Source organism: Chrysochloris asiatica, unplaced genomic scaffold (assembly GCF_000296735.1).
Source record: "Chrysochloris asiatica unplaced genomic scaffold, ChrAsi1.0 scaffold00504, whole genome shotgun sequence".
In the NCBI taxonomy this organism is placed as follows: Eukaryota; Metazoa; Chordata; class Mammalia; order Afrosoricida; family Chrysochloridae; genus Chrysochloris; species Chrysochloris asiatica.
Genome location: NW_006409022.1, coordinates 254,303 through 273,618, shown reverse-complemented (window position 1 = coordinate 273,618; position 19,316 = coordinate 254,303). Strand labels below are relative to the sequence as shown.

General features: G+C 36.4%; 1 protein-coding gene across 2 annotated transcripts in view; it reads left to right on the top strand.

Annotated features, from left to right (window-relative positions):
- The window catches only part of CUL4B (cullin 4B), a 46,696-nt gene extending 29,001 nt beyond the window's left edge, over positions 1-17,695 (top strand). For both annotated transcript variants that reach the window (XM_006877472.1, XM_006877473.1), the window contains exons 11-20: positions 5,214-5,406; positions 6,222-6,326; positions 6,864-6,974; positions 7,494-7,579; positions 8,657-8,764; positions 10,699-10,812; positions 11,573-11,678; positions 12,713-12,885; positions 14,870-15,022; positions 17,600-17,695. In XM_006877472.1, the coding sequence (XP_006877534.1) occupies positions 5,214-5,406; positions 6,222-6,326; positions 6,864-6,974; positions 7,494-7,579; positions 8,657-8,764; positions 10,699-10,812; positions 11,573-11,678; positions 12,713-12,885; positions 14,870-15,022; positions 17,600-17,695 (1,245 nt within the window). The remainder of the gene's footprint in view (positions 1-5,213; positions 5,407-6,221; positions 6,327-6,863; positions 6,975-7,493; positions 7,580-8,656; positions 8,765-10,698; positions 10,813-11,572; positions 11,679-12,712; positions 12,886-14,869; positions 15,023-17,599) is intronic.
- Positions 17,696-19,316: the final 1,621 nt, after the last annotated feature.

Below are 19,316 nucleotides of genomic sequence, written 5' to 3'. Positions count from 1 at the left end.
ATCGTTTGGACCTCTTTTTGTAGTTTTTGAATTGTTTCCAATGCAGTATCTATCTTATTTGATTGTTTCTGTAGTACGTTCCTGACTTCTTCCTTATTTTTCTCAACTGCATTGTATAGTGTTTTGATACATTTTATAATCATTTTTTGTGACTTCCTTCTCAGACATTTCCAAAGCCTGCTCAACATCCAGTATGGAGTGTAGGTCTGCTTCCAGCTCATTTGTCTCAGTCACTTTTTATCTCGTTTCTGGACATGTGCAGATATGGTCATCTGTTTTTGTTTTGGGGCATATTCATACTGAGATGGATGTGTATTTTGGTATTTTGTATGCTTTCTGATTGCCTTCAAGTAGATGGGATCAGGAGGTGGTCTTCCCTTTTCACTCTCCTATCTGAGAATTTTCAAGATGCCATAATTGGTCATTGTGACATAATTCAGGATTTAATTTTCAACCTATTTCCTTTTTAGTCTGCCTGTCCTGCTCCACAATCCACGTTCTGGCCTTTTTCCTAGTGATAAACAGTTCAGGGCCTGCTGTGGCCGTTTTGCACTGCCTTTTGATTTTAAGTGGAAACTGTCACTTTAAATTTCAAGGAGATCTGTGTGCATGTGTAGTAGAACCCTCCGGGGTGGGGTGAGGAGTCCACCTGCTCAGGCATCCCCTCTGGTCACCTTAATGGATGTGCGCAGACAGCGAGAGACCAATGAACAGATAGAAAAAAATAATAATGTCCACACCTTTAGCTCTGTGGTTCTGTCAGATGTCCGTGGCTGATCTGATCCTTCCCCTGCTTGGTCTCTCCCAAGATGGCAGCTCCAGGAATAGCTGAGCGTCTTGAATTAGAAAGCAATAGATTTCTTGCTTCTGCTACAAAGTCCCCTAGCTGTAACCCTGCAACCTTCTAAATATTCCTTTATACGTGGTTCAGAGTTCTGGCACTATCCCCTGAGCCTTCTTGGTCTGGTATTCTGTGTTGTTGCTCTGTTTTTTGAATAACTTATCTGCAGTTGGTTGAATCTAAGGATGTGGAACCTGCAGATACAGAGGGCTAACTGTATTGGACACATTGATCAAATATTTTTTAGAGGAATCCTGATAAAAAGAGGGGAACGTGCAGAACAGAATTCCAAATTTTCATGGATTTCAGAGTTCCTGAAGCCATTAAGGCTGGGAGGAACCCCTGACATTTTTGCCGTGAGATAATCTTTAAACCTAAAAGGAACACTATCTCTTGAAGTCTTTTGAAATCAAACATAGTTTAGCTTCATTAGGAAAGAAGTGTCTGCCTTGGGCATTGTGCTTTTTTATTTTGTTTACGTTTTTATTGTAAATTGGGTGATTTGCAGAACAAATCAGTTTTTTATTCAACAATAATACATCACATTTCATTTCATGTCATCAATGACAATCTCTATAGTGTAACATCAATGATCCTACTTCCTCTCTGGACTTCCTATTTCCATTTCTCTTCCTTTTCTACCCCTTCCTGCCTTCTGAACTCTGTCCTTGGACAAATGCTACTCTTTTGATCTCAAATTAGGAGTGCATATTTCTAGTTTTATTGTTCACCTTCTATTTCTGCAAATTGATTGCAAATTCAGGCACACGGGTGAGTTCCGTTCCAGTCCTGACAGGGCCACAGTAACTGGGTTCCACCAGTTTGTCTTACCAGTGAGCTTCTTTTTTTTAGAGCTCTGGTAGCGTAGTGGTTACGAATCGGGCTGCGAACCTTAAGGTCAGCGGTTCGAAACTACCAGACGCTCCGTGGGAGAAAGATGAGGCTTTCTACTCCCGTAAGGATTTACACCCTCGGAAACCCTGTACAGGGTCGCTATGGGTCGGAACCGACTCGACGGCACTTAACAACAACAACAACAACTCTTTTTAAGAACTATCTATACCAAATTGACAGTGGCACCTGAAACGATTAAATAAGAAACTTAGGCTGCAGTGAGATTATATGAATGGACGAAGAACAATTCAGAAAAGGAGGATGAGAATGCGTATACAACTTGAAGAATATAATCAATGTCACTGAATTGTATATGTAGAATTTTTTGAATTGATGTATATTATATTGTATATTTGTTCAACAGTATCAGCAAAACAAAAAAAAATTAGAGCTGAATGACTTAAAATAAGAAAAAGAACGTAGAAGGTTATAATAATAATACTTCATTATAATACTATATACCCAGTGTCATTCCTTATTATTTTCTGTGATTATAGAAGAATAGCATCAGTCTGGATATCTCAGTTTTATTTTTCTTATTCTCATTTCAAAAATAGCTTTATTTTTAAGATCCTTAAGTAAGTGTGCCAACTTAAAATATGATTTTGGAATTGTTCTCATGGTTGTTGTTAGGTGCCACTGAGTTGGTACCGACCCATAGTGACCTTATACACAGCAGAACGAAACACTGCCCGATCCTGGGCCAGCCTCACTACTATTGCCACGCTTGAGTCCATCGATGTTGCCACTTGGTCAGTCCATCTCGTTGGGGATCTTCCTCTTTTTCTCTGACCCTCCACCTTACAAAACATGATATCCTTCTCCAGTGACTGGTCCCTCCTGACAAAGGCTGTGCTCTTTGATCTTCATCAGTAAATGTTTAAGTCCTCTTCACTTTCAGCAAGCAAGGTTGTATCATCTGCATATCGCAGTTTGTTAATGAGTCTTCCTCCAATCCTGATGCCATGTTTTTCGTTGTATAACCCATCTTCTCTGATTATTTGCTCAGCATACAGGTTGAATAAGTATGTTGAAAGTACAACCATGTCGCACACCTTTCTTAATTTAAAAATATTCAATATTCCCATGTTCTGTTTGAATAATTGCTTCTTGGTCCAGGTACAGATTCCTCATGAGTACAATTAAGTGTTCTGGAATACTCATACTTCTCAATGTTGTCCATAGCTTGTCATGATCCACACAATCAAAAGCATTTGTGTAGTCAATAAAGCACAGGTAAACATCTTTCTGATATTCTCTGCTCTCAGCATAGATCCATCGGACATCAGCAATGACGTCCCTCGTTCCACGGCCTCTTCTAAATCCGGCTTGAACCTCTGTAAGTTCTCTGAGGTCAATGTATGCTTGCAGTCGTCTCTGTATTACCTTTAGTAAAACTTTACTCGCTGTGGCATATCGAAGAGATTGTCCGATGATTTCCGCATTCCATTGAATCACCTCTCTTTGGAATGAATGGGCACAAATATGGATCTCTTCCAATCAGTCGGCTAGATAGCTGTCTTCCAAATTTCTTGGCAGAGATGAGTGAGTGCCTCTTGTGCTGCCTCACTTTCTTGAAAGACTTCAATTTTTATTCCATCAATTCCTTCAATGCACCTTAGACTTCCTCCTTCAGTATCATTGGCTCTTGATCATATGCTACCTCTTGACACAGTTGAGCATTAACCATTTCCTTTAAGAACAGTGATTCTGTATATTCCTTCCATCTTCTCTCTCTCTTTTTTAATGTTTTGTTATGAATTATATGATAGTTTACATGAGAGCCTTCCATCTTCTCTTGATACTTTCTGCATCATTCAATAATTTTCCCAGTGAAATCTTTTAGTAATGAAAGTCGAGGCTTGAATTTTTTCTTCATTTCCCCTAGCTTTAGAAATGCTGAGCATGTTCTTCCTTTTTGGTGTTCTGATTCCAGATCTTTGCACATTTTGTTATAATATTTGGCTTTATCGTCTCGAGCTCATCTTTGAAATTTTCTGTTCAGCTCTTGAACCTCATTTCTTCTATTTGCTTTAGCATCTCTACGCTGGAGAGCCAAGTTTCAGTGTCTCTGCTGACATCCATTTTGACCTTTTCCTTCTTTCTTGTCTTGTTAAAGACTTTTTGCCTTCTTCCTGTATGGTGTTCTTGATGTTATTCCACAATTCTTCTGGTCTTCGGTCTTTAGTGTTTAATGTATCAAATCTGTTCTTCAGATGATCTCTAAATTCAGGTGGGATATATTCAAGGTCATATTTTAGGTCTTCTGGACTTGTTTTCATTTTCTTCAGCTTCAGTTGAATTTGCATATGAGTAATTGATGGTCTGTTCCACACTCTGCTCCTGGCCTTGTTTTCACTGATGATGTGGAGCTTTTCCATTGTCTCTTTCCGCAGATGTAGTCAATTTGATTTCTATGTATTCCATCTGGTGAGGTGCATGTGCATAGTCGTCTCTTATGCTGTCTAAAGAAGGTATTTGAAATGGACAAATCACTGGTTTTGCAGAATTATATCATGCAATCTCCAACATCATTTCTATCACCAAGGCCATGTTTTCCAACTACTGATCCTTCATCCAACCTTTGCATTCCAGTCACCAATGATGATCAATACATCTTGATTACATGTTTGTTCAATTTCAGATTGAAGAAGTTGGTAGAATTCTTCTATTTTATCCTCACTGGCTTTAGTGGTTGGTGCGTAAATTTGAATAATAGTGGTTTTAACTGGGCTTCCCTGTAGGCACATTGATATTATCCTATCACAGTGTTGTACCTCATGACTGATCTGGATATGTTCTTTTTGACAGTGAATGCTCTTCAATTTGTCATTCCCGGCATAGTAAACCATGTTGTTGTCAGATTCAAAATGGCCAATACCAGTCCATTTCAGCTCACTAATGCCTAAGATATCGATGTTTCTGTGTTCCATATAATTTTTGACAACTTCCAATTTTCCCAGATTCATACTGCGTACATTCCATGTTCTGATTTTCAATGAATATTTACAGCTGTTTCTCTTCATTTTGAGTTGTGCCCCATCAGGAAATGAAGGTTCTGTGGACTTTCTCCCACGGGCTTTACTCCATTCGCGTCATCATGGTCAACTCTACTTGGAGGAGGCAGCTGTTCCCCAGTCGTATTTTGAGTGCCTTCCAGCCTGAGGGACTCATTTTCTGGCACTATATCTGATAGTGTTTCTCTGCTATTCATAACGTTTTCAGTGACTAAATATTCTAAAGTAGTTCGTCACTCTTTCTTCCTAGTCTGTCTTTTTCTGGAAGCTCATCTGAAACCTGTCCACCATGGGTGTCCCTGCTGGTATTTAAAATACCAGTGGCATAGCTTTCAGAATCACAGCAACTCACAAGCCACCACAGTGTGACAAACTGACAGATGAGTGGTGGCCGTTTGGTTCTCATGGTAGTTAAATCTAATTAAAAGTTGCATCTTTTTTGTTTTGTCTTGTTTTTTTAGGCATTTGGAAGCACTATTGTAATTAATCCTGAAAAAGATAAAACTATGGTGCAAGAGTTGCTGGATTTTAAAGATAAAGTCGATCATATAATTGATATCTGCTTTCTGAAGAATGAAAAATTTATCAATGCAATGAAAGAAGCATTTGAAACATTCATTAACAAAAGACCAAACAAACCTGCTGAACTCATAGGTATTTTTCTAGTCCTTTTTATCACTTAAATATTTTTCTTTTATACATAAAATCTCAGTTAAGCTGAAACTTTGGCACAAAGTTCTGATATACTAATGCCTCATTTCTCTGGATTACTTAGCTGGTAATGTCTAGTCTGAAAAGCATTTTTAAGAACCTGGATGTAGGTAAGGATTAAAGTTGTTTACGCTAACACTTCAAAACTGGACATGCTAGACATAATGTTATTTTTTTTGTATGACAATACATTGGACCATATTTACTTTTATTTATATTAATTATGAATGTATTCTAATGCTACAATAATTTGGATGTAGGACAAGATGTTATTTCTAAAAGTAAGTACTTAGGACTATAGGAAAGAATCATAAAATATTACAGTTGTCAACTAGAAAAATAAAAACCAAGAGGGGAATACATCTAATAGTATACTATACTAAATGAGCACAGACTATGAGCACGTTGTGGGATACTACATTAAGCACACTACAGTAAATGAACTCAGACTATTAGGGTTATTTTTCTTCTAGACACTGTAGTATGTACTACAGTGCGTACTTCTACTTGAGTAATGTGGAGCCCTGATAGTGTAGTGGATTACTAGCTGGGCTGCTAACCACAAGGCCAGTAGTTTGAATCTACCAATTGCTCTGTAGAGAAGAAGTTTTTTGTTCCCATAAAGGTTTATAGCCCCCAAACCCTATTCAGTGTCGCTGTGAGTCTGCAACGAGTCGGTTGGCACACCATCTGAGTATATATAGTATATCACAGATACCTATGATCATTAAACAATGAATTCCCCTCCCTTTTTTTAGCTAAGTATGTAGATTCAAAGCTTCGCGCTGGCAACAAAGAAGCTACAGATGAAGAACTTGAGAAAATGTTGGATAAAATTATGATTATATTTAGATTTATCTATGGTAAGTACATTATTGTCATTGATATTTAAAAAAAAATACCATTATTTTTAAAAAGTTTTTCTTATAAGACAACATTCAATGATGAAGCTAGCAAATATATTCAACCTGAAGGGGGCATATTTATTTGGGAATTAGAGATTTAAAATTGCATTTCAGTCCTTGCATTGAATCCATTGGGCATACTTGAGAGGATTGTTACTTAATTGCCTTGTGCTTTGACTTTTCTGTAAAGAGGCTTGATTTTTGTTACTTGGTTTAATCTGTTGAATATTGGGACTAAAACTCTTTATCTGTCAACTGAAGCTTTTCTAAAGAAAGACTAATGCAGTCTCAATTCTTTACAATGAAGAACTTTTCAAACGTCTGGCCCCCAAATCTACATACCTTCTAAGGTTTTTGAATTTAACAAACTTGGATAAAATGAGGAAAGTAGAATAACTTGGAGAAATCGTGGTTATTAAGCACTTTAAAGCAGTTTTGTCAGCAGAACTTTTTCATTGGAATATTACGGGAATCATGTTTTATTATTTAATATAGGCAAAGACGTTTTTGAGGCCTTTTATAAGAAAGATTTAGCCAAGCGCTTGCTAGTTGGGAAGAGTGCATCTGTAGATGCTGAAAAATCAATGCTGTCCAAGCTTAAACATGGTATGTTTCCCCTTCTTTTTGTTTCTTAATATAGATTTCTGAGGGAAAATGTTTGTTCAGTTTCCATTCAGCTTCTTGTATCACTGAGGAGGAACTGTTTTTTTTCCTGTTGTTTTTTAAAGTTTCCCATTTATCTTATGCTTAAATAGTAAATAAAGTTACTATGTTGGTAGTTGGTAAGTATCTAGGAGTCACAGGGTTTCTAAGGCTGTAAATCTTTACGGGAGCAGAAAGCCTCATCTTTCTCATGTGGAACCACTGGTAGTTTCGAACTGCTGACCTTGAGGTTGGCAGCCCAACTCGTAACCACTACGCTACCAGAGCGCCTTTGGATTAAGTAATTTGAATTAGTGGGGCATAAACTTTGGGGTAAGGATTTCTTTTTATTCTTATGAATAGTTAATTGATAATTATGCTAAAGTAATTTTAACTTGCCATGTTTTTAGTTTTAAATTCTTGGGGGTTTTTTGTTTTTGTTTTTTTACCACTTTAAAAAATTATTTTCAATGTCTTTAATAGAATGTGGAGCTGCTTTCACCAGCAAACTTGAAGGAATGTTTAAAGACATGGAACTTTCTAAAGACATCATGATACAGTTCAAACAGGTAAAAGTGAGTTAAACTCTTACTTAATTCCTTGAACTTAAAAATATATTTAGTTAACTTCTTGTGGTTTATACTGAAGTGGATAAATAGAAATGTGTATTGGTTGCAAATACATTGTAGCAACTTAGCTGGTATTCACAGTTCAGAGAAAAATGTCCAATGGAATGTAAGTATTTTTTACTTCAGGATTAATTACTAATGAACACAAAAATTTAAAAAAAGGTGTACTGAGCTGAAAGTCAGTATAAGTAAAGTTTGTAGCTAGATAGTTGGAATAAGGCTTTCCCCAGAATCTGATCACTGTTGGTGATTTGCATGTTCAAAGGTGGCAATGAGGAGGGAGGAGAGATGGTAAAAAGTGGTTGTCAAAGGCATTTGGGGACATTGAGAATGAAAAGCTAGACCCACAGTTTTGAACATGTAAATAGAAAATAGTTTTAAAAAATGTAAGACCAGACAATAGTTGGTAGTACGTTAGATTTTCTTTTCTGAGGATTCTGGTGACTTTATATGCCACTATATTTCTGAGGTGGGAAATGAGAGTGAAATATTCAAGAGAAAGGTCAGACTTAGTATGATCATGGGTCCATATGGTAGCTACAGATAGGATTTATCTGCTTTGCCCTTTCCCCCTCTTCTTCTTTCCCTACTTCAGGTTATTCCCTGCAAACAGGCAGTGGAGCAAGTGAAAAACCGGAGACTTGGGCTGGCTGGTGGGGTGAGGAATGGGGGTTGTTATCAGGTGTTCCAAGCCACATAGGGGTCTCCAAAGGTGGGGACTGTCGGTGGTATGGGGAATATAATGGAGAAGAAATTCTATAACAGGCCAGCTGTATGTAAGAAATTACTTAAATTGATAGCACTTGTAATGAGGCCATGTGATTCCTGTGCCATTATTCCTGCATTTAATACAGTCTTCATTTATAATCCTCTTAATAGCTGTCTTTTGTTTTAAGGATGATCAGTACTTGCATGTAATTTTTATAAGGGAGAAATTCTTACATGGATCATTGTTATGATATAAACAGTATGCACTTTTATTTTAATATCTCAGTGTGTATGTTGGTTTTCTTATAGTATATGCAGAACCAGAATGTACCTGGGAATATTGAATTAACTGTGAATATCCTAACAATGGGTTATTGGCCAACATATGTGCCTATGGAAGTTCATTTACCACCAGAGGTAAGATTTACTGGTTAGGACTTCGAGTAAAAGTCGTAGAAGTACATGACATTTCATTTTACCTGTCATTTAAAAATTGTAGATAACCTTTTAAAGGTTTATATTAATAAACACATCAATACCAGGTCCCAGATATTTAATATTTTCTTCTTATATGTCCCTGTTTAGTTTCAAGCATAGCTAATGATGCCAAGTTTCTGGATTCAGGACTAATTTCCCTGGCTCTTCTTTCATTTCCCCTTCACTTTAAAAAATTCTTGCCCATGAGTCACATAGGGGTGGGTTTCTGAATGATGGGTGCCTAAGTGGTGGTGTGTAGGGTTTCCGAGGCTGGAAATCTTTATGGAGGCAGAAAACCTCATCTTTCTCCCGTGGAACCGCTGGTAGTTTCAAACTGCTGACTGTAAGATTAGCAACCTGACTCATAACCACTATTCTACCAGAGCTCCTTGGGAACCTGAATAAATATGTCCAAACTCCTGGTAAAATTTCTTACTTGATACTGAAGCCTAGAAAAGAGGGTAAGACAGAAAATTAGTTACTAAGAGTCCTCTGTGGTGAAGGTTATGGAAGCCCAACCAGTAGAAGAACTAATTGAGGGAGAATACAGAGAACAGGAAGTAAAAAGGACTTAGAACTTTGCAGAAGATTCACATTTATTTAACAGAAACATTGGTAAGATATGGAAATTCATAGGTACAAAAACCACTGGGAGTTTAGGTTTCAAAAGTGGGTAATTACAACTGCCCTGAAAAGGGATCACATTAGAAGGTCCTGGATAGAGTGGGGGGAAATGTGGAACAAAACTCAGAATCATAAAAAAGATCAGGCTTACTGGTTAGATGGAAACTGGTGGAATCCCAGGCCCCCTTTTGGTTACCCTTCAAGTCTGGAACTAAACCTATCTATTGCTTGTCTCAATTTTCAGCTAGGTCTATTAGGAAAACAACTATGCTAGTAAGGTAAGCACACCATAGAATGGCAACCATTCAAGATCAAAAGGGCAGCATCTACCCAAGGATCAAGTTAAATTAAGAAGGGTTTGGGAAAGGAGGAGGAATGGAAACAAGAAACAGTGCGCAAGTCGGATAAGTGATAATGCATTGAGGGGATTGCAGTCATTGAGATGAAATGAAGTGAATGATTTGTTGAATGTAAAATTGATGACCTTTGTAAACCTTCACTAAATTCACAATGAAAAGGTTTTTTTTTTTCTTTTTAAAAGAAAGCAGGTGATTAAATGTTGCAGAGATCAGAAAGTGTTATGCTTACTGCTGAATGATGATGCATAGAGAGGGGATTGTAATCATTGCAATGAATCTAGTATAAAACCGATGTTTTATCGTGCAAACTATCACTCAATTCATAATAAAAATGTTAAAAAAATATTATGCTATTAGATTTGGTGTCTGGGAGATCATAACCTTATATCAAAGTGATCAGAGGACTACTGAATATGTTGTCATTAAGTGCCAATTCATGAGTCAGTTACCAACTCATAGCTAGCCTGTATAGGTTTTCAGAGGAGTGGTGGAATTGAATTGCCTACCTTGCAGTTAGCAGTGCAATACTTATCATACGGTGCCACACCAGGACTCGAACTGCTGACCTTGCAGTTATGAGTTCATCTTTTACCCTACAACACCAACAGGGCTCCTTAGAAGTATACATGAGGTGATTTGAAGAGTTGTACTGGCTTTTATAAAGGAGCTCTGGTAGCGTAGTGGTTATGAATCAGGCTGCAAACCTCAAGGTCAGCAGTTCGAAACTACCAGCTGCTCCATGAGAGAAAGATGAGGCTTTCTACTCCCATAAAGATTTATAGTCTCGGAAACCCTGTACAGGGTTGCTATGAGTCAGAACTGACTCCACGACTCATAACAACAACAACAACAACAACTGGCTTATATAAAGCTTTATTTCATGTACTTTAGATGGTAAAACTTCAGGAGATTTTTAAGACATTCTACCTAGGCAAACATAGTGGCCGGAAACTTCAGTGGCAGTCAACTCTTGGACACTGTGTACTAAAAGCAGAATTTAAAGAGGTAAGTAGATGTTAACAGCATTTCATTTTCATCTTCGTCTTTAAGATTGATACCACATCTCTTAACTTGAATGTGGAATGTGTAAGTTATTGTTTTATAAATTGATCCTAAGTACTTGCATAATATAGTGATACTTTGTCACAGCTTTGTATGGGTTTTAAGTATATTTTAACAATGTGATGATCTCCAGAGTGACTTGACCCTACTGTGGATCCAAAAATAATAACCCTTTTCCCAACCTGTGGACGCAGAATTTGCACTATCACTTCTTGACGAGAAACTTATTTTACTGTATCTGGGAAAGAGAAACTAGAAGAGTGGGAGTTAAGGGGAACAGTGCCCATATCTAATTTCAGAACACTCCTGTTGCAGCACTTAATGATTAATCCCGCATCAAAGAAGTGAAACTACATTCAAAATAGTGATTCCTTGTTGCTAGTTATAAATATCTTTAATGACACATAGAACTGAGTTATTAATTGCATTACTTTGTTCTGCTTTAATTATAAGGTTTAAAAAAAATGACCTGTAAAAAAGGTCGCCTAATCTTTCCCCTTGTTTTAGGTAGGATCACATTTAAACCCTACACTGAACATAATGTATTACCACCTCAGGTGGCTTTTCTGGATAATGTTAATCCATGTTTCTAAATCCACTAATTGGAAAATGCGTTTCTTTTAAGAGATTAGTCATTTGATTTATTTTTCATGTCTTTAAAAAAAACCAAACTGGTGACTAAGCACTGCTCTTACTCTAACAGGGTAAAAAAGAACTCCAGGTCTCTCTTTTTCAAACACTGGTGCTGCTAATGTTTAATGAAGGAGAAGAGTTCAGTTTAGAAGAGATCAAGCAAGCTACCGGAATAGGTTTGTGTTGAATCAAGCATTATTAAATATCTATTATGTGTGTGGCGCTGTGGGTTAATGAATGAGCTGGACTACAAGGCCCATATGAACTGCAAGGTCGGTTGTTCAAGCTTACCAACTGCTCCTCGGAAACCTTATACTGGGTCGCTATGAACTCATTCAATGGCACTTAATAGCAACACGTGTACACACCACTATGCTAAGAGCTCTGGGGGTGCAAAGAAATAATCTCTCTCCTTAGTATTCTTAATGTGTCCAGGGGAAAATAAGGAAATAACATTTGAAATAATTTGAAAACAATTAAGTACCAATCTGTGATACTGAATAAAAGTGTTAAAAGCTTGATGAAGCAAGAAAGAGGTCACTGTAGAATGGCACAGTTAGTTGGGAAAGCCTTCATGAATAATGAGGGAGAAGGTGAAAGTAGCAAGGAGAAAGATTGGGAGAAAACTTGAAGAGTTTAACTGTAGCATAGAATGAGAAGTGATTTTTGGTAAGTAAGATGTATTGAGCAAGATCATGGAGAGCCTGGAAAATCTAGCAGGAAAATCTAACAAATGACACACTGGGTCTCCAACCACATCACATTAGGGTGAGTTAGTTAAATTGTTTGACCAAATATAGCTGGCTAATTTTTAAGTTGATAATTTTGTATAGTGTGTGAACGATGTTAATAAATTTTGGCAGAAAAAAGGTTCCCCACCCCTGCTTAAAAAAGGGTAACTAAGAAAAAAGCAAGTGGATAGAGCAAAGAAGTTGTTGATAACCTTGGGGAAATTGTTGTCTTTAAGAGCCATCGAGTCGATTCTGACTCACGGCTACTCTGTATAGGGTTTCCAAGGAGTAGCTGGTAGGTTTGATCTGCCAACCTTATGGTTAACAGTCCAGTGCTTATCCTATAGCACCACACCAGGACTCCTGGGTAAATTAAGAAATAGTTTTAATATAGAAGGATGGGGTAGAAATTAGATTGAGTTTGAATGTAGCTATGCATATTAATGAACTGTAACAAATAACTGCTATTTCTTCTTCAGAGGATGGAGAGTTAAGAAGAACTCTGCAGTCATTGGCTTGTGGCAAAGCTAGAGTTCTGGCAAAAAATCCAAAGGGCAAGGATATTGAAGATGGTGACAAGTTCATTTGTAATGATGATTTCAAACACAAACTTTTCAGGATAAAGATCAATCAAATCCAAATGAAAGAAACGGTATTTCTTTTGCTTTCTCTCATTCCTTGTTGTTGTTAGATGCCATTGAGTTGACACTGACTCATAGTGACCCTGTGCACAACAGAACAAAACACTGCCCAGTCCTAGACCAACCTCATAAATATCGCTGCTGCCGTTGTGCCAGTTGATCTCGTTGGGGATCTTCCTCTTTTTTTCCAACCCTCCACTTTACCAAACATGAGATCCTTCTCCAGTGACTGGTCCTTCCTGATAATATATCCAAAATATGAGAGACAAAGTTTGGCCATCTGGCTTCTGAGGAGGATTCTGGCTGTACTTCCTCCAATGCCCATCTGTTTGTATTTTGGCAGTTCTAATACACTGAAATTACCTGTTAAATATGCATAATATTACCACTATCATTAATGTTTTCTATGCGCATGTTTGGACTCCTGGGGTGGCACTATGGGATAAGCACTGGACTATTAATCACAAGGTTGGTGGTTCAGATCCACCAGCTGCTCCTTGGAAATCTTATGCAGGTTCTCTATGACTCAGAACCAACTTGATGGCTCTTAACAACAAATGCACATATTTGGCTTAATTTATGTCAGTATTTCATTCTGTGATTTTTGAGGGGTGACTATCAACATAGTTCTTTTCCTCTGCATTTTTCATTTAACAGTAAATCTAAATGATTTTTCAAGTCATTAAATGTTCTCAGAAAATGACAAAAGTCTACATAATTTTTGTGTGTGTGTTTGAGGGAGCTTCAAAAATTTCATGGAAAAATTGAATGAAAAATAATGAAATTTTTCCATAATTGTTTTTGAAGCCCCTTCATATATGTGGTTATGTTGTGATTTATTCAGCTGCTGTCCCATGTTGGGCAGTTCTTTAGTTTTTTTTAGTACTGTAAATAGAACTTCAGGAAATACCTTTGGACCTAAATCTTAATCTTTCCAATCATTCCCTGATGATAAATTCATGGAAGTAGATTATTTGGGGCAAATGGAGTGAACATTTTAAGAGTTTTAATACATAATGCCATATTGTGTTTCAGTTGAAGTGTCATCCAACAGCACGTAAGTGCCTATCTTACTGGGCCCTCGCCAACCCTAAAGATGTTCTTACATAGTGTAATTCTTGCTAACTTGCTAGTTGAGAAATCTGAATGATTTAGTTCATATTTCTTTGGTTAATGGGGAAGGTGAATGTTTTGTTTTTGCTACTTGGTTTTATAAAAAATTTTTATTAAGGAAACCCAGTAACTGAAATCAAACTGTAATGCATTACTTGAGAACAAGTTTTAATGTAAGACGGTTCGGTATCCTTAGGCAGTTCCCGTGTTTTTCACGTACGCATCAAGTAATCCCTTAAAAGATTGCTGTGTACCAGAAAGAAACTGACTACAAAAAGTCCAAACTATTCTTTTAAACTTAATTATTAAAGATAAAGAGCATTTTTACTTTAGCATGAAGGATTGGTAAGCTAATTCCTAAGCATCTTAATTTTTCTAAGACTTGGAGCAAATGTAAGCATTTCTAATTGATCTTAACAGATCACTGTTTTCTAATTCAAAATTTGTATAAGAGTTTGACTCTTTAATAAGTTTGGCTAGTTAGTGCCACACTTTGAGTCAGATCAACTGTCATACAGAAATGTGGCCAACAACTTCTTGTGACTAACACACACTTAGAAGATTTTGAGGACAGAATAAAAGAAAATGTTAAGTTCCTTATTAACCATCTCTCTTTCTAGAAAGGTAAATCAAAAATTGTGTTTTTTTCTTAAATGATAATGGAATCATCTTTATCAATGTAGGACAGTATAATTAATGGATGAAAAAGATTTGCATTTGTAGAGATTTTTCTGTCTCCATGTGTATTCATCACGTCCCATTTAGAGAATTCCACATATTTTAGGCATAAATAGCTCCATGTCCCTAAGATGCACAATTTGTGTAAGTAATCAAGTTTAAAGTTTTCAGGTGCAATTCTTTAAGACTTTTTGTTTGTTTTAGGTGGAGGAACAAGCAAGCACTACAGAAAGAGTATTTCAAGATAGACAGTATCAAATCGATGCTGCAATTGTTCGAATTATGAAAATGCGGAAGACACTTAGCCACAATCTTCTTGTTTCAGAAGTTTACAACCAGTTGAAATTTCCTGTGAAGGTAGGTATTTTATGTACATACTGAGTTTTTTATGGATGAAAGAGAATACATTCCACTTTGATATACAAAGCTTACAAACAGATCCAAGTATTAGGAACAAATGTTTTAATTTCCTATGACCTTGCATAGGATCCCAAAAGAAATCTGCAGGTGGCCATGACAAAAGAGGAAAACAATTCATAATACCTAAAAGCAGCTGCTAAAATGAGTCTGAGGTTTTTCAAACTTGTTGTTGATAACTCCTTGAAATACTGTGGTATTTGACAGATTTGGATATTTTGAATTGAATTGCATCTTCTGTTTAGTTTATATAAGTAATATGTGTAGTATATAATAACATATATTATCTAGCATATATGAGAGAGTATCAGAAAGTTTGTAGAACAGTGGAACTGAAAGATAATGAAATTTTTTGAAGCCCCCTCATGTATGTGTCTATTAAAAATTGTATACATCTTTATAAAAAGGTTAGTGACAAGTTACGGTAAACTGACATTGGTTGTTGATAGACATGTTCCAGTGTACTGCCCAGTAATAAATTTAATGTGGTATTGCACTTGTTTTCAAGTTTTAGAAGATTTCCAACTCCTTGTGATGGTAGATACCAGGCATGGATAGCTCCTGGCTATTTGGGCTATTTGGGCCCTCAATAGGTTTGTTGTTGTTAAGTGCCATCGAGTTGGTTCCAACCCATCGCGACCCTGTATAGGGTTTCCGAGGAGCCACGGGTGAGCTTGATCCACCGACCTTGCAGTTAAAACTGGGGCTTTGCAGTGTGGTGCATTAACCCACAGCATCACACCAGGACTCCCTCAATATGTTTAAGCTTAGGTGAATTACTTTTTGCTGAACATATTTCCTCTTTTGTAAAATGAGGTGAAATATAATTTGTTGTTGCTGTTAAGTGCATTTGAGTCGGTTCCAACTAATAGCAACCCTGTATAGGGTTTCCAAGGAGTGGCTGGTGAGTTTGAACCACTGACTTGTGTGATTCAAACAGACATTGCTGTCCAGTGCTTTATCCTACAGTACCACATCAGGACTCCTAAAATATAATGTTGTTCAGTGCTGTCGAGTCAATTCCAACCCATAGCAACCCTGTATAGGGTTTCCAAGGAGCAGCTGGTGAGCTTGAACCACCAACCTTGAAGTTCAAACGACTTTGCAGTCTGGCGCATTAACCCACAGTGCCACACCAGGTCTCCTAAAATATAATAATGAAGCTTAAATGAGATCATGCATGTAAAATTAAAAAGCACTGTGCCTTGTAAATACTAAATACTCAGTATTTATCAGTTATGCAAGTTAGTATTTCTTTGAAACTTAATAAAGTTTGGATTTCTTGAAATTTAGTACTATCTCATTGCTACACTCTCACTCTCATACTGTCTCATAAGCGCTTTTTCTCAAGCCAGAGAAAAAGATCGCTAATCTTTGAAAGTTATGGGATTACTATAATGATTGTTGTGCTGATAGTCTAGGTCTTTCACCATAATTACTAGAAATTAATTTGATTTCCAAGGCTCAGGATTGATTGTGTGCTTCTAGTCAGTTCCAACTCAGCAACCCTGTATAGGGTTGTAAATTTCCAAGGTTGTAAATCTACAGGAGCAGAAAGCCTCCTCATTCTCCCATGGATCAGCTGGTAGATTAGAAATGCTGACCTTTGGTTAGCAGTCCAACTTGTAACCACTACACTGTCAAGGTTTAGGATTAATGAATAAAATTATGGCTAAAATTTTGACTGTCCTTTCAAGACTAATTTCCCTTTTCAAAACTCTTGATCAAGTGACCTTTTTACATATTCTGAAAAAGTCTACTGAAAAACAAGGTTGTTATATTTTTATAAGCTAGATAGTGGGCATAGAGTGAATCCTGCTATTTCAGAACTAAAATGTGCTCATGAAGATTATCTGTGAGCTTTCTTGATCTTTAGACCACAAGTATGATGTAGAATATCAAAGGAAGTTCTGAACTTGACATGATAATTCATTATTTAAAAGAATACTATAAATTATTTGTTGCAGTATTTTTTTAAATAGTGATGGTTCCCAAAACATTATTTATTTAACTGATAGAATGGCACCTTAACTTTGAGAACAAAGTTTTGCCTAAAGTAGAGATCTACTTGTCTTCTCAGATTATCTTGTCAAACCTAATAGCATTGTTTCTTAAACTCTATGTTCCCCCTGTGAAGTTGTAAATTAATCTTTTGTATTTAATTCTGTAGAGAGTATCTGGTTCTGAGAAGAACATTTTAAAACAGAAAAGTGATAGAAAGTTTGAGTATCATAACACAGTATGACAAGGATGGTACAGTATGATGTATGCTTTCTATATAGTACAAAAGCCTTTTATTATCTTGGTTAATTTTCATTATACTTTTCTCTTTAAAAAATGAAAGCAGTATAATACATTAAATCCAGTACAGTTTGTTATTTGTTAAGCAAGCTGGAGTTAATTGGAAAATATTCAGTGAGCCAAATCTTATTAAAAATGTGTTTTTATTGGATATTAACAAATGAGATTGACTCAACGATTATGAGCTTTGCATTGAAAATTTGTCTTCTTTTACAGCCTGCTGATCTTAAGAAGAGAATAGAATCCTTAATTGATAGGGACTACATGGAAAGAGACAAAGAAAATCCAAACCAGTACAACTATATTGCATAAAATGTTGGCCTTCAAACATTGGTGTCATATGCAGTGGATAAACTTAACATGTTGACCACCCTGTATTATTTGACTTCTTTTATACTACCGATGACCAAATGAAACAATGTAATGGAAATAGTTGCGTGGATTTTTCAGTGGTTAACATGCCCATTTAAAGAGTTAATACTTACCTTTAAGAAGAATGTTGTTGAACTCTTTGCATGTTATTTAGTATGATGTGCAGAAAATGCTTAAGAAAGTACCTGGTCTTCATGATTCCTCTTTGGAACTGAGGAAGAGGTCCCTGTGATTATTAAAAAAGGGCGGGGAGGGAATTCTTATACACCATAATGATGAAGCAAAAGATTTATTTGCTTAATATGTCATTTAAAGATACTTAAACTGCATGCAAACTTTATTTACTGTACAGAGTTCTGGATGTATTTATCAAAATAGAAAAACCACCCTGGACTTGGTTGTTCACCTGTTTTGTGATTTCCCTTGAAAAGAAAAAATAAGTTGTCATAGATATTGATATTTTACTAGGTAATGTTCTGTTACAGTGAAAGGGATTTTTTTTGTTTTTCTGTTTTTTTAAAAAACTTATTTGGAAACAAGTTTTCAAGTATAGGGGGACAATTGCTTAACGTACTATTTTGTAATATACACATCCTAAAAATTTCCCATTTATGAGTATGGGATGTGTGTATATGGCTTAGACCTGAATTTAACTGTGTTGATTAACAGGTACTTATAAAAATAGCTGAAGTATAAGATTGCTGATCACTTGTACTAGAGGGACATCATAGACAAGAAATCCAATTTAAAAAATATATATATTAATTAAATGAATACAATATGAATTTTGCAAAAGAGACCATATTCAACACATTTTGTAAACTATTACCGGAGCAGAAATCCATCAACTACTTCTCAGCTTACCTTAGACTCTAATGTTGTTTGGAACAGTTTTATCTTAACTGGGACCAATTATAGATTGCCACAGGCTTCCTAGGACTTAGCATTCCTGTTTTCTCTACAAAAGTGTTTTTGGAAGCATCCCAGCTCTCCTCTTTTTTGGTAAATAAACCCTTGATATAAAAGTCTTCCCTCATTTTCCCTGCAGACCATTTACTTAGGGATTTCAACTTCTGTGTCATACTGATCCTCTTCCATTCAAAATTGCTTTAAGAGTTCTCATAGCCACTGGACACTTTTCAGGAGAATGTCCCAGGATTGATCATACATTGAAAATAGCAAAAGTATTCTTGCTGTTGATCATTTGTGTAAAAGGCTTCTCTCTATCACCAGTGTTTTTTTTTTGTTTTGTTTATTTGGGGAGAAGGATTACTTGTGTGTTTGTTTTACCCTGAACCTTTGCAGGGAATTGATCTTGAAGGAGACACAGAATTTTTTTTTTCTTTTAAAAGTAGAACTATTTCAATGTTTTTTCAACAGTGTATTTTCTTGCCTGTTTGGAGCCATTAAGAAAAACTCCTAGGTCCTAACCTTCAACTGAGGATACTTTTGACTTTATGTCTCCCATTGATTGTGTTCTTGCGTTCTCATACCCCTCCTGTGGCCAGCTATTTTTAAAATGTTGCCTGTTTCTGTTTGCATATATTTGTACACTGTTGTC